Source organism: Netta rufina, assembly GCF_964035555.1.
Source record: "Netta rufina genome assembly, chromosome: 1".
NCBI classification, from domain to species: Eukaryota; Metazoa; Chordata; class Aves; order Anseriformes; family Anatidae; genus Netta; species Netta rufina.
This window is the reverse complement of record NC_140123.1, coordinates 174,434,267-174,458,836: the sequence shown is the minus strand read 5'-3', so window position 1 is coordinate 174,458,836 and position 24,570 is coordinate 174,434,267. Positions and strand designations below refer to the sequence as shown.

At 36.7% G+C, this 24,570-nt stretch overlaps 1 protein-coding gene across 1 annotated transcript in view; it reads left to right on the top strand.

Annotated features, from left to right (window-relative positions):
* Positions 1–24,570, top strand: part of ARID2 (AT-rich interaction domain 2) — a 103,078-nt gene that overhangs the window by 56,225 nt on the left and 22,283 nt on the right. The window contains exons 4-15 of the mRNA XM_084294825.1: positions 1,060–1,193; positions 2,008–2,226; positions 4,963–5,030; positions 13,324–13,390; positions 13,477–13,727; positions 14,836–14,932; positions 15,024–15,233; positions 15,612–15,779; positions 16,779–16,854; positions 19,918–20,052; positions 20,537–20,736; positions 21,104–23,943. Of these exons, the coding sequence (XP_084150951.1) occupies positions 1,060–1,193; positions 2,008–2,226; positions 4,963–5,030; positions 13,324–13,390; positions 13,477–13,727; positions 14,836–14,932; positions 15,024–15,233; positions 15,612–15,779; positions 16,779–16,854; positions 19,918–20,052; positions 20,537–20,736; positions 21,104–23,943 (4,465 nt within the window). The remainder of the gene's footprint in view (positions 1–1,059; positions 1,194–2,007; positions 2,227–4,962; positions 5,031–13,323; positions 13,391–13,476; positions 13,728–14,835; positions 14,933–15,023; positions 15,234–15,611; positions 15,780–16,778; positions 16,855–19,917; positions 20,053–20,536; positions 20,737–21,103; positions 23,944–24,570) is intronic.

The window sequence follows — 24,570 nt, the reverse complement described above, 5'->3', positions numbered from 1 at the left end:
ATTATATCAAAAGCTTTTTTTCTCCTAAGATATTCAATATTTCTGGCATATACAAATGGGAAGATAAATGTCGTGAATTATTTCCTGATTATGTAGTGTTTTGAGTATGATTTAATTGACTGGATGTTGTCAGTTTTTCCACAGGGTGAAAGTTTGTATGCAACTTCGTGATCTTGAAATGCTTTCAGGAGGGGTGTTGCATCTAATACGTCTGTGTAGATTTAAGGCTACCCCGGGCCCTTTAAGTTGCCTTTCTTTCTATGTTGGCATGTACTAAGTTCTGAAAGTCATAGTTTGTAATGAAAAAAAAACACACCTACATTGATTAATTTATTACATTTATCAATTTACCAAGGTGATTAACTATTTGACTTTGATGTGTACATATAGCTTCTGTGCTCCCAGAACACTGGGATAATCTGCCACTGTGTACAGTATATCAACCTTTTTTTTTTTTTTTTTTTTTTTTTTTTTTTCTGAAAAGGTTTAAAGGGATTTCCAATAGTCATTAGTTGCAGCTGTGGCTCAGAATTTCTGACCTTGAATTACTGCCTTCAGTGTATCTAAACTCTCTTACTCTTGTGTAATAGCTAGGATTTGATATATTGTTTTTCTCTAGGTCAGGAGGAAGGAAGGAAGTGTTTTTCTGGACTTGACCTCAATAAGTATATTGGTAAACTGTACAGAGTAACTTCTACAATGCTTTCAGTTGCAGACTTATCTGGGGAAGCTAACACAAAATATTTGAAAAAAATGGGCTTAGTCACAAGAGAGCTCAATGGGTTGTGATTTAGCTAGGAATTGCTGTTGAAAAATGTGAAGAAAATGGATATATAAATCCATAATTCCACATATCTACATTTTCTATATGTCCTATTGTCAGTTTGACTCACGTTTTATGTTTTATGCCACTTTGACTACTGTTCCAGTAAATCTTTGTGTTAGTACGATTTGTTTCCTTCGGCAGTTCATCTTTCGAGGGATATGAAGGATTTAGTTATACTATGTATGTTAAAACCTGTGCTATTTTTTTTATTTATTATTATTTTTTTATTCCAGTTATCTAGAAAAGTATGAAAAAGTCCATCATTTTGGGGAGGAGGATGATGAGGTACAACCAGGCAATCCAAAGCCACAACTTCCCATTGGTGCAATTCCATCTTCCTATAACTACCAGCAACACAGTGTGTCAGGTAAATTTTTGAGGAAAAAAGTTTTGATTTTTTTCCATACATATATTGGAACAAGCCACAGTGTATAAATAAGTTCACAATAATATTAAAACCATCAAGTCTATAGGTCACTCAAATTGTGAATTTAATACTTCAGAAGTCTTTCCATTGTGAGCCAAAATAAAATTAATATGAGCATCCATAAGCTAGTGCACTTCTTTCCAAATGTTTCTTTCTAATTAGCAGAGCTCAAAAGTTACTGTGCTTGAAGCAAGGTACCTTGAAAATTTATAGATTTTGTTTCCATCATATCAATCATTTCTCTGCAAAGCCAAATATCTGAGTTGAGCATATGATTAATTAAGCTTTAAAATCTGAGGAACAAAGCTTATGCATAAGAAGCCAGAATCAACCCCATTGTAATTTACAGACCAAAGTATCAATCTTGAAAAGAACCAATAAACACATCGGAATCTCGTGGACTCTGTGGAAGGGATGTGTAATTTGTTGTGTAGAAAGTGACTCCAAATGATATCCTGCTTTAATTAAACTTTGCATTTTCAAAGCTTTTCTTTGGAAGAACATATTGCAGTTTTGCATTCTGGAGATGTTGAAGGAATTAATATCTAACTAGAAAGGTACACAGCTAGGTAGAATGTGTTCAACATTTTGGCCAAAGACAAATGGAAAAATAAATTGAATACTGTAAAAGCAATACCTTATTAATAAACTAATTTAAAAATAATCATTCGTAATAACATTGCACAATATATAGTTTGAATATTAATTAGTTTAGCTGTGAAAACATTGTTTTAATTATTTTTTTCTTATTTAGATTACCTTCGTCAAAGCTATGGGCTGTCTATGGACTTTAATTCACCAAATGACTATAATAAATTGGTGCTTTCACTGTTATCTGGACTCCCAAATGAAGTGGATTTTGCAATTAACGTATGTACTCTTCTTTCAAATGAAAGCAAGCATGTCATGCAGCTTGAAAAGGACCCTAAAATCATCACATTACTGCTTGCTAATGCTGGGGTGTTTGATGACAGTAAGTATGTGACAACATTTTTGCAACAGAGTCAATACCTGTTTGTTGCATCTTTTACAATTCTTAATAACCAAAATGTTTGTAATTTATTGCGCTGTAACATACCAGTATCTAGTTTTCATTTTTACCTCTTCCACAATTATTGCTTATATCAAACTTGGAACATTACAAATAACTTCTCAGGTGATTTAAAGCAGTGTTATTTAACATTTTAATGAAAATTAAGAATTAGTTTTGTAGTGGTACAGTTAAATTGCTCAAGTTGCTCAGATTTATAGCAATGGATTTCCATTTTTTTGTAGTGTGTTACTGCTTTCTTCTAAATTCATAGGAACATAATGTTTTTTCATAATTCTTTTCTAATGGCAATCACAAATTAAAAAGGGCAGTCTGTAAACTGACCCAGTAAGATCTTATCCTGGCACTTCGCATTTAAATGTAGTGAAATCCAGAAAACAAAACACAAGGGATAAGAGATACTTGATGTGTTAGCACTTCAGCTTTTAAAAAGAGTCTATTCCATCAAAATACTTTACTAAGTGAAATAAATTCTTCTGTTTGAGCTGTTCAGTGTGGCCTCCATGCCAAGGTGTTCCTTATTAATTACTTGTCTGTCTTTCTATCAAGAAGAGGGGAAGGAAAAAAAAAAAAAAAAAGAAGGTAACCCTAAGCTATCCTAAAACTCATAAAAGCATAGCTCCTATCTCATGGTGAGGAAGAGGAATTATTTACTGGTTTTATGTACTGTTTTTTTTTTTTTTTTGAGTTTTACAATAAGAAATAGCTGAAATGAACATTTTTAGCTAAATATGTTTGTCTGCTACTACAGATGATCATATGTATTTGTTAAGTGTAAATCTGCTTTGCATGTGTAAGCACAAACATAGTATGGTATGTCAGAGTTTCTGTTTTAAAATTCTGGGCAAGAATCTATTCTAGACATTGTACACTGTTTTTATATTGTTTTAATGAACTTTTTACATAATGATTTGTAGCCCCCCTCCCTCTCAATATTGCATCAGTGTCTTCTGACTTCTCACTTACGTTTGTGACTTGTGCCCATGCCCTTCAGTTATGATTAGATACTGATCATTTAGGATCTGCATCTACCCCAGTCACAGGAACTTTCAAAGAAAAATAGTTGAAGGGAAGCTAAAGTGAAGCATAGCCCACCACAGTAGTAATTCCAAGGATGCTTGCTTTCTACATTTTTTGTTTGCCATCGCTCATCATTCCTTTGATGGCATCCTTTTATGGATTTAGAAATTTGTAAATAATTAAATTTGTGTTATTTCATGATCTTTTGGACATTGCAAAAGTAGATGGCGTTTTTTCAAGTTCTTAAATTGGACTCAGAGCACAGGCTTGTTCATAGCTGGCCCCTATTTGTATTTCTTACATTGAGAAATAGTTGAGTGACAATAGTGACAAGAGGAGTGACAAGCATGTAATGGGCTTGCTCTTTTCTTTCTCTGGGGAAAACTTCATTTTTATCTTACTCGATACCTCTAGAGATTACATCTTCTGGATAAATCCAGAGAGTGTCCTAGCAGCATTAGGAAGATGAATTAAGACAAACTGGGAAAAGAAGAGGGGAATGCTTACCTATTTTTGCAGCACGGATTTTAATTTTTTAATTTGAAATACTTACGTGCTTTTGTGCTATAAATAAAAAGGTAAATTGTCAAGTTTGGTGATTAAATGAAATTTGTAATTAGCAAACTAAGTATGAAAATACTGTCATGATAATTTCAGGTGTAAATAAATGATAGCTGATTAATTTTATTTAAATTTAATGTGTGTTTTAGATTTGGCTTGTCTATAATTAAGGTGTTATCATTGTTAGTAATAATATTTATAATGCAGTGTTTCTAGGTAACAAGAAAAATGTTTTCAGCTCCTCCCCTCCCCACCTGCCCCAAGTAGTTTGAGATGGCAATTACATTGTGTGCACTAGGACAGTCCCAGGGGTTTGAGGAGTGTCTAGTATCTACAATTTGAAATGCTGCATAAGTCTTGGTTTGGTTTCTGTAAGAGTTGAAAGCTGATGTAGTCTTGGAAATCAGATTTGTTGCATTTTGCTCAAAACAGTAAAACGTTGTGAACCAAAATATTTAAGTAACTTCACCTGTCATTAGTTCATTACAGAACTATTGCAAGACAAAGCTTAGTTTTAGATAGACCAAATCTTATCTTTGCTGCTTTTAAGCAGCAGTGATTAGAAAAGCTGTGGTGGTGGCTCCATCAAAAATCCATGAACATTCATTACACTTCCTTCTTAAATATTGACTTTCAGTTGAGTGCTGTCAAACTATCACTGCTACTCTTCTGTTTTTTGGAAAACATTAATGGGATTTCGCTTAACTATTAAGGCAGTGTTTGCACATGGAAACTAGTTGCTGACGTGGGGTTGAAAATTGAGTGGTCATCTTGTCTCCTTGAAAAGAGCTCTGGAAAAGTTTCCCATAGTTTTTCATTTAATAGTATTTATTTATAGTGTTCCCAAACCCTATAGACTAGTAATTCTCTATTTAAACCAGAAAATTCCAGTAGTAGTTAATTAAATTACTAAAGAAATTTTAGCAGGATTATACAATTTAGTGCAGGATTCTTTTAAAAAAAAGGAGGCACTGGAATAGTCTGTAGTGTTGTTGAATCTTTTATTTGGTTTGTGGATTAGTAAAAAGTTAAAATGTCCATTTATTTTTTACTGAATTCTGCTTTTTATGCTTAAAGCTTTAGGATCATTTTCTGCTGTATTTGGAGAAGAATGGAAGGAGAAAACTGATAGAGATTTTGTTAAGGTAATTTTAAAAATATTAAATTATTTTGAACTGGATATGGCGGGTGTCAAATCCTTTAAAAAGAAGAAAAATGAAGATATACTAGCATGGGTATCTTGAATTGCTCAGTCATTTTCCTTTTGTTTAAATATAGTAGGACATTAAATCACAGCTATCATAAAATGTTTGGATAATCAGGAAGGTAAGTATTTAGAAAAGATAGGTGTGGGCAAATGGATAAAGAGATTCCACATTTCTTTTTATAAAGAAAACTAGTACATGAAATGGAAAGGAAAGCCTTAGCAGGAGAAAAGAATGGTGATCTTTCAATTAAAAAACAAACAAACAAAAAACAACCACAAACATGCTGGATTATGAAGGTCAGGACCATGCCAGAAGAAGCATAGGGCAAATTTCATTAAGTTAGAAATGTGAGTTTGTTTCAGTTTTTTTTTTTGTTTTTTTTTTTTTAATTCACAAGGCTTTTTTATCTTCCCACTAGAGGGCATGATGTACTCTATTAGTAGTGAAATGAGGTAAAAAAATATAAGAGAAGTCGCTTTGTGTAAATGCTTCCTCCTTACTCTAGATGAGCATTTTGAGGTGAATGAGAGTCCAAAATGTACTGTTACCTGAAGGAGGTCTCACATTTTCGCTCTAATGTACAGCAACTTCCATAAATAGAATTTCGGGTGAAAATGTATGAGGCTGAAATAGAGGGAAGCTAGATTAGAATGTATGTTGCTAATTTATGTTTTTTATTAAGTGAAAAGGCGAGCTGATGAGTCCCTTAAAAACTGATAGCCGGTTTTCTGCTCAGTTTCTAAATGTTCTCACACATTGAAATGTCTTGGCAGTATATAAAGATACATTAGTTAGGATATATTATTAATAAGATTGTTATTATAGGGATGGTTTTTTTTAGGAGCTCTTTCCATTTGACTTTTGTTTTCTTTTTTATGTAACATGATTTTGGGACAAGTTGGGCAATTGTAGTGTTAGTGATAAATGATAAATATTGTTGAAATGTCAATATATAGATTGCCTAAAGATAATTTCCTAAGTAAAGTTAACAACAAAAAAAAGGTAAACTCTCATTTTGCTAGTATATAAACTTGTAAACATGGTTCAGGTGTACTGAGGGTAAGTTTAAAAAATAATTCTTGATAATATATTACCTTTTCCAGTGGGCAGTATGTCCAGAGTACTATAGATTGTGTGGGTTTTTTTAAGCACTTAACACTTCTGCTTTATCTTCATCCAAAACTGTCACAGACTGTTGCTGATCTAGAGCAGCAACAAGTACCATGTTTAGATCTATAAACATTTAAAATTGCCCAGAATTCTAATTCATTATATGTTCATTAATTATATAAACTTAAGTTATTGTGATAGATAAGGACAGATGGTTCTGATAAATGTTTTTAAGCAAGTGTGAAGTAGAACTACTGTAGCTGCAGTAAGGTTTACTAATAAGAGTCTTGGATACCCGCCAGGCTCTATTTTTGGGCCCTACAACACATATAGTACCACTCTGTAGTGAAATACCGCTGAAAGCATGTCAGAAACTTAACACCACATCTAAAAATAACTCTTAATGCCAAGAATTCAGATTTTTCAGAACATCTTACTTAAAGCGTTTGTTTGACCCTCCTACTGGAAGTCATTTATTTTGTATTGCAGCTGTGACTGTATCAAAACAGAGGAAGCATTATGGGAGCTTCCTGACGTAGAATGGAGATACGTGGCTGGCAGGGTACACATGGTTATATCTGTCATTTAAATCAGGTTTTACAGCTTTAATATTAATAGAATGGCTATTGAGTGTGTTCTGCTCCCTCCATTCACTGTTCACATTATCTTTTAAAAATTCTACTTGGTTTGTTTTTATTTTACTGCCAGTTGTTTGTTCAGTTTCCTAAAGTTATCATTCCAGTCTGTTCCTCTGCTATAGTGGCAGCAGATTAGATGTTTTTATAAAGATGAAAACAGAAAAGAGTTTTTAAACAGAAGAAAAGAAGTGCAGAATTATGAGCCTAAAGAGATGGTCTGAGATAGCGTACTGATGGCATGAACATAGAAATGGTGGAGATTAATAACAGGAAAGAGCAATTTCTTAAATTTACAAATTCTAAGCTAATAGGAATTGAGTTGATAGAAATTCTGGAGTTTGTAACCATTACCCTCAGACACTAGTTGATGGTTTTTTGTTTTTTTTTTCATTTGTTGGAGTTTTGGTTGGTTGATTGGTTTTTGGCAAGGAAGTATTAGAAATCTTGAAGCTGTTTTGAAAATGATTCTCAGAGTTAAATTCAGGATTCAAGGAAGAAAAATAAATTTGGGTTCTTGGTAATTAAATATTGATTTAAGTGTTGGTATGTCAATTTTATGCAAAAAATACTGAACCCTTCCTAATCTTTGTTAGCTGAAAATAGCTTTCAAATGCAATAGACAAAATATAAATGGTCAATGAGGGATGTTCAGAACATTTGATGTTTCATCTATATACCTACATTTACTGAATCAACTTTTTTTCCAAGCTCCTTCTTGTGCTTATTAAAACACATGACCATAAACTTGGAACTTCTGGATTTTATAGAGGCAGCTAATTTCTGTATTTTAATATCTTTATAAATATAATTAGGGTTATTTCAGAATTCTGTGTTTATACTAAAAATTGTCCAAGTTTTTATTTAACATTTGCTTAAAATTAACTTGATTTAATTTTTGGTCTCTTAATCGTATTAGTATTTTTAAACTACAGTTCAAAAAAGAAAGATGGGCATATATTTTTTTCATTATTTTTTTCTCATTCTTTTACTACATTGTAGTTCACTCTGAGTAGTACAGTATCATTACCATTTCTCCCACCTTTAGCTATTTAAGTCATTACTGTTGGCTGTTTGGTATTCAGGCAACTCTTTTAGTTCTCTATTCACGTATCATAAAGAATTTTTCAAGTGTTTCAGCACCCATAGTTTGATTTTTATATTCTGCTCTCCTCCAGTTTTGACTTAAAATCATTTTACTTTACATATCCTCTCTTTCTGAAGAACTCTGGTACTGCTTATTTCTGATATTGCCTTCATTTAGCTGAATTACCTCTCCATTGTCATCTAACTATATATATTACTAGCATATTTTCACTTTGATCCTAAATGTGATATTTTTTAGTCTGTCTTCTGCATATTTTGTGCAATGGTTAACTACAGTAGGTTTCCTTTAGATTTTGTCCATCTTTTTTCCTTAGTCAGCATTGATCAGGCATTTTAGGAGCAAGTAGAAATCTCTGTGTGTTAAACAGTTTTATCACTGCTGCTCTATTTTCTCTTTTCTAAGCGTACCTACTTCACTTTCCAGAATTCACTGTAAGCCAAGATCATTTTTCGTAAAGCTTCATAAATGGTTAACAGTACCATGATTTTTTATAACAACCTTCTGGTTTGGTAATGTCGTATCCACAACGAAAGAGGCTTAAATCTTTGGTTTTATCCTTTCACACCGCTAACGTTCCAGTTGAAGGTGATGATGAATAGCAGTGTATTTATTTTGCACCAAACTTGGAGAGAGTCAGGTTTTGTTTCTTTGTGTGTTTGTTTTGCCAATCCTCACCACATAAGTTTTCTAATCTTCTTTTGCACTTTCCATTATTCATAGTGCTTGATACTTCCTCGCTTTGTACAGTGCTTCCCTCTAAACGAAATCAAATATCTTTACTAATCAGTGAACATGAATGCATACTTAATCTCTGTTCCATTAGCTGTCAAAATCTGAGTATCATTTTAATTATGCCTGCTGTTTTCCCTTATAGCTATGTTAATTTCTTGCGTTCTTCCTTTCTGAGTTTTCCTGCAAATAGGCTTAAATCTGTAGTTACTCAAAATGACAGGATGTCCTTCCTTCAGTTCTCTGACTTCTTGGTGCCTCCTCCGGCTGTGGAATTCCAAAGTCCATGCTTATGCAATTTCTGTCCTTTCTTTATTGCTTTGCATAACGCCTTTCTTTCTTTCTTTCTTTCTTTCTTTCTTTCTTTCTTTCTTTCTTTCTTTCTTTCTTTCTTTCTTTCTTTCTTTCTTCCTTTCTTCCTTTCTTCCTTTCTTCCTTTCTTCCTTTCTTCCTTTCTTCCTTTCTTCCTTTCTTCCTTTCTTCCTTTCTTCCTTTCTTCCTTTCTTCCTTTCTTCCTTTCTTCCTTTCTTCCTTTCTTCCTTTCTTCCTTTCTTCCTTTCTTGTGTTAAATCAGTTTGGCGTCCAACTCTCTTTTCTTTGTGTAAGTTTAATATTCATTTACTGTGTATTTATTCTTTGAGTCTGTCTCACATAATGTGTAGGGAGAGGTCCTTAGAAATTTATATGCCTAAAATACTTTTCAAATGTCACTTTCATGTCTCATGGTGATCCATCAAGCTGTCAAGCTCAGACTTGGCTCCACTTGTACTCATATTTTTCTTGGACAATAAGTAGTCATGATCGTTGCTGCAGTACATGATTTGTGAACTCAGACATCCATTGTTTTTTACAGACAGTAATTTGGTCAATCTGATTTTCAGTGAATTATGTATAATCCTGTGTACCTTTTTCCAGAGGAACTTTTCTGTTGTCAGTAATCAGATCGTGCATGTGAATCAAGTTCTTTAACCCTCATCCATTATCTCTTAACATCTAGATGTCACATAGTCAAGTGTTACTTGTTTGAGTCCAAGTTTTAGCTTTATGTTACAGTTATCAGTATTATACGATGACCTAAAACATTTATATAGGGATAACTGTTGATAAAGAGCTTCAATTTTTCTTCCTTCCTGTTCATTTCTGTTGATAAGTGGTATCAAAGTGCAGCTATCCACACCTTTTTGTAGGGAATTAATAACTGCATGTGATGCTTGTTTTCTTGCTTCCCTGTTGTTTTTCAAAGGAATGCTCAGGTTGATCTAATCCATCTTTTTCCACACTTTACTTTTCTTTAGGAAAATAAAAATAGTGGCATGTTTTGCCTTGTTCTTTTCTCACAGATGGATCTCAAATGTATGTAGGTTAATTTTGTTTTCTACCTTGCCAAATTATTTTCTACCTCAAAATTCTTGGCTTGTTGAACAAAAGATGTAGCTTAACATTTCCTGAGGTTGTTTGGTTTGGTTTTGACCTCCCCTAAGAACTAGGGGTGTGCATCTATGTGAATATGGACCAATATTTATGTCTTTGTATTAAACAGTGCGAGAAGTGAGTATTCTGATCCAGAGCCAGACTGGTTCTAGAAGCATCAATGAACTTACTGCTGACCTTCTGATTGTGAAAGCATTTCTCTGAATACTCCAAGTCATCCACAAGGCTGTTGAGGTTGTGCTAGAGTGGCTGAATCAGTTTAATTCTTTTCCATGTCCTCTGTAGAAACATGCTTTTCTACATTTTTTTTGGATGAGTGAGTAGGCTGAAGAGAGTATGGTCTGTCACAGGTTACCTGCTTGGACATCTGGTTTGAATCTGTATGTTCTCAGCTTCTTCCTTGTTCTGGTGTATGAAGAGTCTGGAAGGATTTCCTAACAGGTTTTTGTTCTGTGAGGCACCGTGCTCTTTCTACTCCATCTTTCTCCTGAGTTAGCTGATTATGTACTAGCTAAGTATGAAACTGCAGCTTCCTCTGAACATCACAGCTACCTCTGCTAGGACTCAAGTGACACCACTGGAACTTTTGCAGAATGCTTGAAATCTTAAAATCTGCAAAGTGATCACAGGAAGTTTGACTTACTGCTGCAGAAGACGTCTCACAGGTGCTGAAACACCCCTGATTGGGGTGGCTTTGGGAATGTAAGCAAGCCTACGGGTTTTAGTGAGCAAAAGGCCCTGGCACACTTCTGCAGGTAAAGAAAGCAGTGTTCTCAGTGAGAGTGATCATCCACAGTGATAGTGTATGTAGAAATAAGCACAAAAGAGAAATATATAATACAACTTTGCTCCTTCTGAAGTTCTGTTGTCTGTATGTTCGTGCCCAGTCCTGCAGATTCTCTTCCTTAAAGAGGCCTTCCAGATCCCCAGGACTTGGAGTAACTGAGTCCCTGGGGGCACACATGCTATCCCGGTGTGCTTCGCCTACCTAACAGCACTTGTGTATGGGTAATCCTGAGGCAAAAGCACTCTCTCGTTTGAGCAGTTAGTATTTTATGCTCACAGCAAGACTACGTAATGAAACAATTTGAAGAATAATAGTTACATAAGGAAACTTTCTTTGGTGCCTTGGAACCTCTCATTTTAACTGGCAGAAAGAAGCCATGTTCTGTTCTTTTCTGAAAAAGATGATCTTACCCTACCTGACACCTACAATTGTTTGTCAGGCTGCTGCTTACGAAAGGGGAGAGTTCCTCAGTTGGTCTAGCAACTAGGGTGGGTCTGTTTATTTTGTGTGAGGCGAGATGTGTGCTCTTCCAGCAATGTGTTTCTGTCCTCATCTTTAGCTATAGGACTTCGAGGCTTTATCTTCAGCAGTATCTGTTGTGTTTTTGTCTGGAAAAAAAAAAAAAATCAAATCGTCATTTTCCACCCTTTTGAGAACATGCCTTCTAGATGGAAAAAATTAGCTCCTTTGAGACTTTTTATTGCCAGAGGTTTTTAAATATTTCACTTTGGACTGTAAGCTGAAATACTAAGAGGCAGAAAGTGGGTTATTGGAGGGTTCAGCTAGCAAAATGTGATCCTGCTGTTTTACCATTTAACATGGGACAGCATTTTTAACCTTGCGCTGTGATTGACTTTGTCCTCTTCCAAAGAGGTTCAGGTTAAAGATGAAGACGTTAAGTATCTCTGCTCAATATTCATGTAAAAATAATAATAATAATAAATCCTTAATTGATTAAACAGCTAATCCTTAAAAGCTTGTAAGGTTTTTCTTTTAAGTAGCAGTGAAATATGAAGGATTATTATCTTCATTCCTTTTCCAAGAGGAAACACCCTAAAGGAAAGTGTATATTTACCAGTAATATGTTTTATATGCCTTTTAAATCATGACTGAAACCTCTTCCCTAAATGCTATAGTTTCCTTCTTTAAAAGGAAAAGCAGCTCAAAATGCAGTACATTCTGGAACTTTATCTCCATTCCTTGGTCTTTTGTAGGGTCTTGATTGTAGCCTCAGTATTAACTAGAAAAATCTGTTTATCACAAACAGTAGGAGGCTAGATTTTTATCTGGCTGTTCTTGTCTTGGCTAAAATGAGGTAATAATCCTTTCTGTGCAAGTCAGCCTCTTTACTAAACAGCACTTGGATGTCATTTAGCAGCATTGCAGTGAAAAATAAAATTCTTTTCCTTCCAATTTAGAAAATCTGTAGTATTATATTTTTCAAGAAAATAATAGTGTCAAGCTTGGTATGAATGCTGTAATTTAGTAATTACATTTGCATAGCAAAATTTCTCCTGCTGTTCAGCTGGTTGTACCATCCTTCCCTTTTTATCAAGATTTATTTGTGCTTTTATTCAGTGTTCATAGCCAGAAGAGTAGCTCTATTTCTTTAGTGAGTCAAAGAAGTGTATACATTAGTGAAAGGAAAGTTTACATTTTTATTCTGATGTATACATTAGAATATATTATATATTTTAGATCTTTAGTATACATTACAGTGTATATTTTTCTTAGCTTGCAAACCTTTGATTCCTTGATTGATAGTTAATTTCACCAGGCCAAGCAATGTAACCATTTACAGATCAGGCCATATATTTGTAAAGTAATTTGAATTCTAGTCTGCTGAAGCTTTCTGGTTTGCGTTTATTTATAAAGGTTTTTGGTGGCAGTAGTTATTGCTTCTCTCTGTTCATTGATTTAAGGTGATGTGGAAAGCATTTTAGAAGCTTTAGAAAGTCTCTCCAAATAGAAACCTTAACTGCTGGACTTCTGGCAGGAGCTAAGGTCTACTGAAACTGAGAGAAGTCATCTGCCTTATGAGTTCACTGCTTGTAGGAAGTGAAAGAAAATGAGTTCTGCTTTTTCCAACTTGCTGGATTTGTAATGGTTTGTGGAAGAACATGCATGTAGTTTCAGTATGTGTTTCAGTAACATAGATCAAGGGTACCGTTGGTTCATCATGAAAGCATATTTCTGGTACTTGTGAAAGGAAGAGCTTCCTCATGAGAAGTACTGAACACCTTGCGTATCATTCCCTGAGTGAAAAGTTTTGATACTATTACATAAGACTGGGGGCACTAGGATACTTTTTAACAATAAGCTTTTTCCTATTGAAAAGTATTTTAAAGTAATAACAATAATAATAAAAATAAATAATTCAAGAAATATAATCCCCTAAAAATTAAGTGTATTTCTGATTTTTTTCTTCAGTTCTGGAAGGATATTGTTGAGGATATTGAAGTACGTGACCTAATTTCTGACAGAAGCAAATCTCAAGGTGAGAAATCTTGACTAAACTTAATACAGACATGTTTGTAAATACAGCAAAGGAAGGACTAAAATATCTGTTTATTTACCTTGTAGAAATTCCATCAGAAGATTGGATTTGGGAATCCTTATTTCATCCACCTCGCAAATTGGGCATTAATGATATCGAAGGGCAGCGGGTTCTTCAGATCGCAGTGATTTTACGTAATCTTTCTTTTGAAGAGGGAAATGTTAAACTTTTGGCAGCTAATCGTACTTGTCTTCGGTTCCTGCTACTCTCTGCTCACAGTCATTTTATTTCTCTACGGCAGTTGGGGCTTGACACGCTGGGAAATATTGCAGCAGAGGTAATGTGCTTCAAAACAGAATAATTAAAATATCATTTGATAAAGGCATTACTTTAATGTTAATTAAATGAATTACTTTTCCTTGATCGTTGGATGAAGCAGTAAATAAATCATTCTCTGAATTTGTAAATAGCATTTTGAAAGCAAGTATTCAAAGCCAAAAGTAAAACACAGGCTGTATATGTTAGTTTGCTTAAATAGATTCACATGGAGAAGGCTGGTTACGTGGGGACATACAGGATATTCATACTGCATAATTTTCAGTTCTGCAGATGGAAGGAGGGAGCTAGCTCAATTCTGCAGACTATACATGAGCTTGCTCTCCTCATACTTCCTTTAGTTATAATTTCAAAACAGAACATTTGAAAAAAGGGGGTGGCAGAGGGTTTTATGCCACGCTGAGCAGGCACCACTATGGTGCTGGGTATTCTGCCTGAATCATGAGACCTCTTTTTCTTTTCAAAGAGATTTGAAAGTAATCTACTGTTTCAGGTTGCCATATCATTGTGCAGATAAATTGTGCAGAATTTATAGGGAGTTATGTTCAGATATTCCTTTTATTTTTAAGTATAACAGGTACAGTTAAATTAAATGGTTAGATACCAGAGTATGAGACTTGAAGTATTGGTCCACTGCTGCATGTCTGAAGAAGTTTGTGTTTTCATTTACTATGTATCCAAGTTCTCTTGAACAAGAAAGAATGTTACCTGTTACAAAGTCTGAGAGCTCTGATAGAGAAGCAGAAGTGGATAGAAGTAGGATGAACAACTGTGGTAGACTTTGAGAAGGAATGCTTGTTCCTACTCGAGTTCTGTTCTTTGGTGGATGCTAAAATATATTTGAGTATGCTGCATGGAAATAAAGTTATTTTCCTTATTCTGAGAAAAAATGTAAATTAGACTGCTACTTCAGAGTAGAAGAGGAAGAGGGGGCTAAAATAAAAAAACAACCTCACAGGGTTCTGTTTTTGTGAACGCAAGTGCCATTTAGCTATGCTCCATTTAACTACTTCTGAATCTTATGTTTTGATGTACATATTTAAGGATTTGAACTGTTGCCACTATATGCATAGTGTTAGTCATATTTTTTTTTTCTCTTTTCCTATCAGCTTCTTTTGGATCCTGTTGATTTCAAAACTACTCATCTAATGTTTCACACTGTTACAAAATGCCTCATGTCAAGGGATAGATTTTTAAAAATGAGAGGTAAGATCTCAAGCTATTCTTGTTGCTGTATTAGAATTGAAATTATTGCTGTTAAACTATTTTGTTTTTGTTTTTCTTTTTTTTTTTGCAGGCATGGAAATCTTGGCAAATCTTTGTAAGGCTGAAGATAATGGTGTCTTAATTTGTGAATATGTGGATCAAGAATCCTACAAAGAGATCATATGTCATCTCACGCTGCCAGATGTGCTGCTTGTAATCTCAGCACTTGAGGTGCTATACATGCTCACAGAAATGGGAGAAGTGGCCTGCACAAAGATTTCTAAAGTAGAGAAGAGCATAGGTAAGGCAGAAGCAAGACAAAATCTGCTACTCTTACCTATATAGGAAAAAGGACTTCAGAACGTGTTGTGTTCAGTGGTTGAAAATGTGGCTTGCGTGTGTGTGTGTGCGCGCGCACAGCTCAGGGATAGATATTGCAGTAGTAAATTTTACTATAACAACTCTGTGTCTGCAAGAAACTGATGATAGTAGTAACTATGGAAGCTAAAATTATTTCAAAATATTTTTATGTCAGTAAGAAATTGTGTAAAATCTACGGAAGCATGCGGAGGCTTGTTTTCTTTCAACACATGACAATTTTAAAGCAAATCAACATGTCCCAGCTGCATTCATTTGTCTTGTCCTAATGTCACTGTCGATTTTGCGTTTAATACTTTAGATACATTAGTATGTCTGGTTTCTATGGACATCCAGATGTTTGGACCTGATGCGCTTACTGCTGTAAAACTCATTGAACATCAGTGTGTTAACCAGCAAGGAGTACCTGATGTCAGACCACCAGTAATGGATCATGGTTCTTCACAGGCCCATGCAGCAGGTGTCCCAGGTTAGTATCACTACGAGAGAAAATACTCTTCTACAGAGTTTCCTATGTGGCATGCATGATTTCTGTCTTTTGTAGGTTTCTAGTTGATTTACATAAATAAGTATAGCATTATATATGGTGTATGTGTGTGTATAATGTATATGGTGTATATAATGCTATACTTATTATATATATATATATATAAAATAAAATATATATGTGTGTATATACACACACACACACATGGAGATATATATATATGTGTTATTGTGGTGGTTTAACCCTGATGGGCAGCTAAGCTCTACTTCAACTCCTCCCCTTCAAAGGAAGAGGTGGAGAAAAATAGAGTGGAAAGAGCTCATGGATTGAGATAAGGACAGGGAGATTGCTTACTGGTTGCCATCATAGGCAAACCAGACTCAACGCTGGGAGTATATACCTCAAGTGCATGCAGGATTGAACAAAGCTATTAATTCTGTGGAAAACGGAGGAAGAATCAACGTGAGAGATACTACTAACATTCATGTTCAGTGTTTCTGGAATGGGTTCAGATACCTTGGTGGAAGTGAATGGAAAAGAGTGTGACTAAGAAGATGAACAAAAATGAATGGAAGGAACCAGTGTGACATTGTAACAAAGTTCTTTACTTTAAACTTGTTTCAACTTAGGAGTTGGAAAGTTACTGTGTATTTGTGCCTGTTCTTGTGGAGCATCCTGTCACTCTTAAATCATATTCAATATTCTATCCTTCTTAGAGTTAGCACATGGATCATGAATCTGGAAGCTGTTCTTCACTAAGTGCTTGCTTCACGATTGCACTTCAGTGGTTTCCCTGGCCTTGGCCTGCCCTGCTTTGTTTTGGTAAACTGGTGCAAATCTGTAGTCTTAGTGCACCTCTGTGACTTATCTTAGTTGGCAATATCCAGCTTACAAGCATAGGAGACACTGTACCCATGATAGTCGTGGCTTTGAAAATCATTTGCTTCATTCAACAAATGTTTTTTTTTTCCTTCCCCACAGCCTCTAGAGCAGCACCACATGTTGCTCCACCACCAGGAATAGTAGAAATAGACAGTGAGAAATTTGCGTGTCAGTGGTAAGTGCACAGCTCTATTCAAATACTTAAATGAAGAAGAAAAACTATTCATGTGTCACAGATTTCCCTAGCTTGTTTTTATTCACTGTTAGACTATTTTTTTCTGAAAAGTATAAAGTAAAACCATTCTGTCATTGCTTTGAAGTACCATGAAAGAAAAAAATCAACGAGAATGTTCACTATTGGACAGATGATGCTTGAAATTAGTTGTTTTCTCTCTTTGAATATAATTTAATTTAATTTTAACTCCTGCGTTGATTTTATTTATTTTTTAAGTTGTCAGGCAGCATTGTCTGTTTCATGAGTGTTTTTATCAGGTAATGTGTCACCATATTACCGCACCAATATAGAAGTAATCCTCAAATTATGAAGCTAGGCCCTGCAAAACTCTCATGTGACGATTGTAAATCCCAAGCATGTTAAGGAATATTCAAGCCTCCCCTCCAAATTCTTTTGCTTTCACCTAACACTGTTGTTGATTACCTGCCAGATAGTGAGAAAAAATAACTGTTCTGCTGGTGGTTCTTACATGGGCTGAGAGCAATCTGTTCACATTCTAAGTATTTGTATTAATCAGTTCTTGATGGCCCTTTCCACTTGTGCTGCTTGACACCTCACACGTCCATCTTAGCCATCAGACAAGAGCCTTCAAAATGAAGTGGCTACGATTTGTTAAAGCTTAGTGTTTCTAGTTCATGATGTAGTTTAACTCATTTTTCCAGCGAAGTATCAATTGGATGGGAGAAACATTTAAGATTTTTGTTGCTCAACTGATGTTGCTCTTACACTGTTGTTTGCACTCTGTGAAGTATTATTATATACTGATGATAGAACGAGATATTTCATGTTTAGATACTTAAACAGGGATACCTGGCATTGGGATCAACCACACTTCACCTTAGCCATCTACAAGTTGGTCTCTAAGCAAAGCTGTTTTTCTAGGCTGCCCTTTAATTAATGGAGGGGGAGATTCTCCCACAGTTAAATTAATTGCCTTCACCTGCCTAATTTCTGACACGATGAGAGATTACCTTCTGGTGCCACCTTTTCTCTGTTAACTATAGAAAGCACTATACATCTAGCTTTCAGTAGTAAAGTCTTTGGCAAGCACTCTAATAAAATGTAAAGTAAAAATTTCAGCTGTTAAAATAAGTGTGGATAGGTACCATTCTGTAACTGTGCAATACCATCAAACGACGAAAGATAATGAAGCAGACAATACGGAATAATATCAGAAGATTTGGATGGTCGTCCTTGTTTCTGAATCCATGTACAGTGTGCTTCTACAGCTGTCAGTGATGATTTTGTATTTAATTTTCTTCCAGTTAGTCTTAGTTAGGTATGAATTAGTGAATACTAAAAATTAACATCTAAAGATTCTCATTAAATACTGACTGTGCTGCCTCCTCTCCCCCCAAAAACAAAACAAACCAAACCAAAACAAACAAACAACAACAACAACAAAAAGAAATGCATGTTGTTGTTGTTTTTTAATTCAAATCCAGAGCAGAGAACTAGCCCCTTCCAAACATTTAACCAATGCTGACATGGATTGTCTTACATTCATGCAAATTTTCATGGTGTGTTTTGGTATGGTATTACTAGAATGACTAAAAGAAACTGGAAGTGAATAAGTTATAATGGTAGCGTTTTGGAAAGTTACTGCCTCTTGGAAGCAACAGAAAGAAAACATGTCTAAGCTGACCTTCCTTGGATATATTATAAGCCAGCTTAGCCTGGGTAGGAGTCTTCTTGTAAAGCTAAGTGCGAGTGACAGTGAAGCGCTAATCGCAGTTCCCGTTGCACCTCTCTTAAGTCCTGACCTCCTGTTTGCTGCTTGTACCAGTGACAGTGTGTCAGCCTGATGCCACATATCCAGCTGGACAGTCATTTGTCTGATACGCCGGGTCTAATTAGTACCTAGGCTTTCTGTTACACAATGGGGTCTCAATTTTTTGTAATAAAATTATAACTAAACTGCAGGAGAAATGGCAGTATACTTGCACTTTTCTGAATATGAGACAGCCCAGTTTAAATCCTTCACTCTTTAAACATTTAGCTCTACGGGGAGTCTGGGACTCTACAAAGGAGAATGCAGTGCAGCTTTCCAAAGGGTTAGCACTGTATAGTAAATACTGACAAGTATAAATGTATTTTTGTTCCATTTGAGCCTATATTCTGGTATCGGTATTCGAGCATTGTGTGGAGAGTTGTTACTTTTCTCCATTTACTGTTGGGGGTGAACTGTCCACGTGCTTCTGGACTGGAATAATGGAGCTCAAAGAAATAAAATTAAGCAGATAGAAACTGCTGCCTTCTCTCATGGTTTCCTAGTTGGGAATTGGATGGTCTCTGTGTTTGTAAAGATGCCGTAGGAGACACAAATACCTTCCTTCCATGGAAACTGAACATTAGGCAGAACAGGCTGTACAAGGGTTTTGTGATGCCTACTTAGAGTGTGACTGCTGGCATGAGTGTTTGTGTTCATATGCGTGTATGAGAGAGTTCCAGTCCCCTCTCTCCTGCCTTTCCATCTCTGTCGTAATCATAGCTTGATGTGTTATTCTAGCTCTGTTTTTTTCTTGTATTTTAAATTACAACTGCATTTGCAGATCTAAGATACCGTTTTTGACACAAATGTTGAGTAGATTACTGATAGAGATTCTTGGTGAAGAATTAGCTAGCATTCAGTCTATCTTTTGATAAAGTAGAGTCATAAAGAAGTAAGCGTAGAACTTGTGGTGGTGAGAAGTCACCAAACAATGTGTTTGTTGTTGTTTCTGTATATACAATAAAAAAGGCATGTGTAGGGACTGTTCAACTTATTATCTATGTAAGTAAAATGTTTATTATAAAACTGTGTGTGTAGCCTAGGAGTCCTATGTGTCAGATCATAAGCAGTGAGAAATAAAAAGTATGAAACATACATTTGACAAGACAGTATTTTGAAATGCCATTTCCCATGTTGTCATAAGATCTCTAAATTCTCAGATACAGACAGAAGTGTTCTAATGGCTGTGCTGTCTCTATGTTTTGCTTCATGGTCTATTTTTTCATCTTCAGGTTGAATGCACATTTTGAGGTGTATCTCGATTGCTCAGTCTCTCGAGCAGAAATGTACTCTGAATACCTCTCTACCTGTAGTAAATTAGCTCGAGGTGGAATCCTGACATCAACTGGATTTTATAAATGTCTGCGGTAAGACAAAAATTTACGCAACCATAAAGGAACAATCGTATGTGCTCAGTACTAACATGTAGCTTTCGATTTCTTTGAGGAAAAAAATCTACTAAGTTTGAAAGCCATGCAGTTTTGGAATTTTAATTGAAACTCATTTGTAGTTTCATTGATTTGATTTCAGTCTATTTCACGATCTTTAGCAGAGTTACTTCTATAGCATTCTAGTTACTTCTATAGCCTTCTTACTTCTTTCCCAGGTAGTTTTGGAGGTATTGTAGTTTTTACTCAGCTCATTCAAAATCGTGGCCAAAACCAGGTTGGCCTGTTAGTTCTCAGTGATTGAATGCTTAAGAGCTCCTGGAGAATTCTGCTGTATTGCAATGATGCAGGCAGTAGCGCATTTACTGTGCACATAAGAGTAATGTTTAATATTAAAATGAAAGCATGGTAAGAGGACTGAAGTACTGTGTTTACTAACATAGATTTACGTTGTGTTTGGCAGAACTGTCTTTCCAAATCATACAGTGAAGAGAGTAGAAGATCCAAATAACAATGGTCAAGCACATATACATGTGGTAGGAGTGAAAAGGAGAGCTATACCACTTCCCATTCAGATGTACTATCAGCAGCAACCAACTTCGTCTACCCCAGTCGTTCGGGTCGATTCAATTCCTGATGTGTCGTCTTCTCCTTCGCCAGCAGGTTTTTTAATTACTTAAATAAAAAGTATTTTGCATTGATTCTTAAGTGACAGTAAAAAAAAAAAAAATGTTACTGAAACTATTTTGCAAGTGCTAGAAGTAGGGACAATGTGGTTTTATTCATTGCATTCATTTTATTCAGTAGCGTTCTGAATAGTATTACTGTATGTGTTTGCATGCTATTTAATATTTGGCATGTGACCCATAAGCTTGTCAGCAGACAAACCATTGTTGCTGCATCATTAATTCAGACACAATATGGCTTTATATAGAATTATAAATTCAGGCCTTGGGGTTTTACAAATTCCTTATGTTCGTGTTTTGAACTAATTTTTGCTTTCAAACTTTCACCTTGTTTATTTCAATAGGAATCCCACATGGGCCACAAAGCGTAGGAAATCATTATCAGAGGACCCCTATTAACCAGTCTTCAACTTTGACAGCAACACAGATGTCTTTTCCAATTCAAGGTGTTCATACTGTGGCACAGACTGTTTCTAGAATTCCACAAAACCCTGTTCATGCACAGCAGCAAAATGCTACAATGACTGTTATACAGAATAAAGGTCCAATACCCTGTGAAGTAGTGAAGGCCACAGTAATACAGAGCTCTGTCCCCCAGTCTGGGGTTCCTGTTACTATTGCTGTGGGAGGAGCACAAGCTTCTAATCAAAATCACAGCAGTACAGGACCACAGCCATCTGTTGCTGTTGTTGGTTCTCAGACGTTGCTTCACCACCAACCTGTAATTCAACAACAGTCTCCACTGCACGCAGTGGTACCAGGACAGATACCTTCAGGCACTCCTGTTACAGTAATTCAACAAGCTGTACCTCAGGGTCATATATTTGGCAGAGTACAAAACATACCAGCATGCAGTTCAGCAGTTTCACAGGGTCAACAGCTAATCACCACATCATCGCAACCCGGGCAGACGTCATCTCAGCCATCTTCTACTGGTAACCAGCAGCAAGACACGGTCATCATTGCGCCACAGCAGTACGTCACCACCTCTGCTTCTAACATCGTTTCTGCCACCACCGTTCAGAATTTCCAAGTAGCAGCTGGGCAGGTGGTCACAATTGCAGGCGTCCAGAACCCACCCACCTCTAGGGTGGGCTTTCAGAACATCGCACCAAAGCCATCCCAGCAAGGTCCACCCAACGTACAGCAGCCCATGCAGTCGCAGCAGCAGCCGCAGCCACCACCATCCCAGCAAAGCGTAGTGATTGTAAGCCAGCCAGCTCAGCAAGGTCAAACGTACGCACCAGCCATTCACCAAATAGTGCTTGCTAACCCAGCTTCCATTCCTGCTGGTCAAACTGTCCAGTTGACTGGACAGCCAAGCATTACTCCATCTTCTTCACCATCCCCAGGCCCGGTCACAAATAATCAAGTCCCCACAGTTATGTCATCTTCGTGTACCACTTCTCAGTCACAAGGACCCCCTCCTACCGTCAGCCAGATGCTTTCTGTAAAGAGGCAGCAGCAGCAGCAACACTCACCAGCATCGTCACAGCAACAGGTACAACAGCCGATACAAATGCAAGTTCAGTCCCAACAAGCTAACGCAGGAGTTGGCCAGCCTAACTCTGGTGAATCCAGTCTGATAAAACAACTGCTTCTTCCGAAAAGAGGCCCCTCCACTCCAGGGGGGAAGCTTATACTCCCAGCTCCGCAGATTCCTCCACCTAACAATGCAAGAGCTCCTAGCCCTCAGGTGGTCTATCAGATGGCCAATAACCAAGCACCGGGTTACGGAGTTCAAGGACAGTCCTCAGCTCAGCAGCTGCTAGTTGGACAACAAAATGTTCAGCTGGTCCAGGGTGCAATCCCGCCCCAAGGGGCAGTGCAAACAGTACCCATTTCTAATTTACAGATATTGCCAGGTCAGTTGATCTCGAACAGCCCAGCAACGATTTTCCAAGGGACTACTGGCAACCAGGTTACGATAACAGTTGTGCCAAATACGAGTTTTGCTACTGCAACTGTGAGTCAGGGAAACGCAACTCAAATCATCGCTCCAGCAGGCATTGCAGTGAGTGGAACGCAGACAGGAGTTGGGCTCCAGGTGCAAACGCTTCCAGCTACTCAAGCACCTTCAGCTGGACAATCACCGTGTACTGCTGCTCCCCCGTTCAAAGGTGATAAAATAATTTGCCAAAAGGAGGAAGAAGCAAAGGAAGCAACAGGTTTACACATTCACGAACGTAAAATTGAAGTTATGGAGAATCCTTCCTGCCGAAGAGGAGCTGCAAACACCAGCAATGGGGATGCAAAAGAAAATGAAATGCAGGTGGGAAGTCTTTTAAATGGGAGAAAGTATAGTGACTCCAGTCTACCTCCTTCTAACTCAGGGAAAACTCAGAATGAGGCCAATCAGTGCTCACAAGTCAGTAATGGGCCGTCATTAGAAATGGGTGAGAACGGAGCTCCTGGAAAGCAGAACTTTGAACAAATGGACACGCAGGAAATTAAAAGTGATTTGAAGAAGCCCCTAGTTAATGGAATCTGTGATTTTGATAAAGGAGATGGTTCTCATTTGAGCAAAAACATTCCAAATCACAAAACTTCCAATCATGTAGGAAATGGTGAGATATCTTCAGTGGAACAACAAGGGAATTTGGATGCCACGCAGCAAGATACTGCCAAAGGTGATCAAGGGGAGAGAATTTCTAATGGGCCTGTATTAACTTTGAGTAGTTCACCTGTTGTAAGCGGTACACAGGAGGCTGCAAAACTGTTAACCCAGCAACTTAGTGGTACCAACACTGATTTACCTAATGGACCTCTAGCTTCAAGTTTGAATTCAGATGTGCCTCAGCAACGCCCAAGTGTAGTTGTCTCACCACAATCTACAGCCTCTGTTATACAGGGGCATCAAATCATAGCAGTTCCACACTCAGGACCTAGAGTGTCCCAGTCTACCCTGTCATCCGAAGTTCGGTCTACTAATGGCACAGCAGAATGCAAAACTGTAAAGAGGCCAGCAGAGGATAATGACAGGGAAACTGTTCCAGGAATTCCAAATAAAGTAGGAGTTAGAATTGTTACAATCAGTGACCCCAACAATGCTGGTTGCAGTGCCACTATGGTTGCTGTGCCAGCTGGAGCGGATCCAAGCACTGTAGCGAAAGTAGCAATAGAAAGTGCTGTTCAACAAAAGCAGCAGCATCCAACCACGTATATACAAAGCATGGTCACACAGGTATGTTGCAGCGTACTTTTTACGTTTATTCCAACTCTGACTGTGAAATGATATGTCTCAAAATGTAAACTCTGTATCTGTTGCACAGTATTTAAAATATTCAGAAAACGATGGTTTGCGTTCTTGCACAGACTGAAGTCCTAATAGCTTGCATACTTTGTTGATGTCATTGACAGTAGTGGTATGTCAAATAGCCTGTAGCTTCAAAACATGCAGTAAGGAAAGAACTTCTGTTCGTTGATTTCTTCCTTAAAGGATTTACTGTTCTGAAAACAAAAATGAGTTGTTGTACAGTCTTGTAAGAATGTCAGTATTGTTCTGCATCTTATTCTTGGTCCTTACTGCTTATGGGGGAGCAAAGATGTGTTTTGCAAGGTAGTTAACCACTGCAGCTGCATCTGGCCTGCTGAAACGAGCGCTTAAACTTGTGTTTAAAGGTGATCTTGAAAGGCTGGCTTCAGAAATTCACTATGGTCAGGAGCAAGTATTGTTTCGCAAATGTGTCAGAATATACATTTGTTTATTACAAAATAATTCCAATGTTCATTTTATTGATGCAAGTATTCTTCGGCTTTTTTATTCTGTTTGAAAAACTTCGGCGAGGGCCATTTTTGACTGTAACTTAAA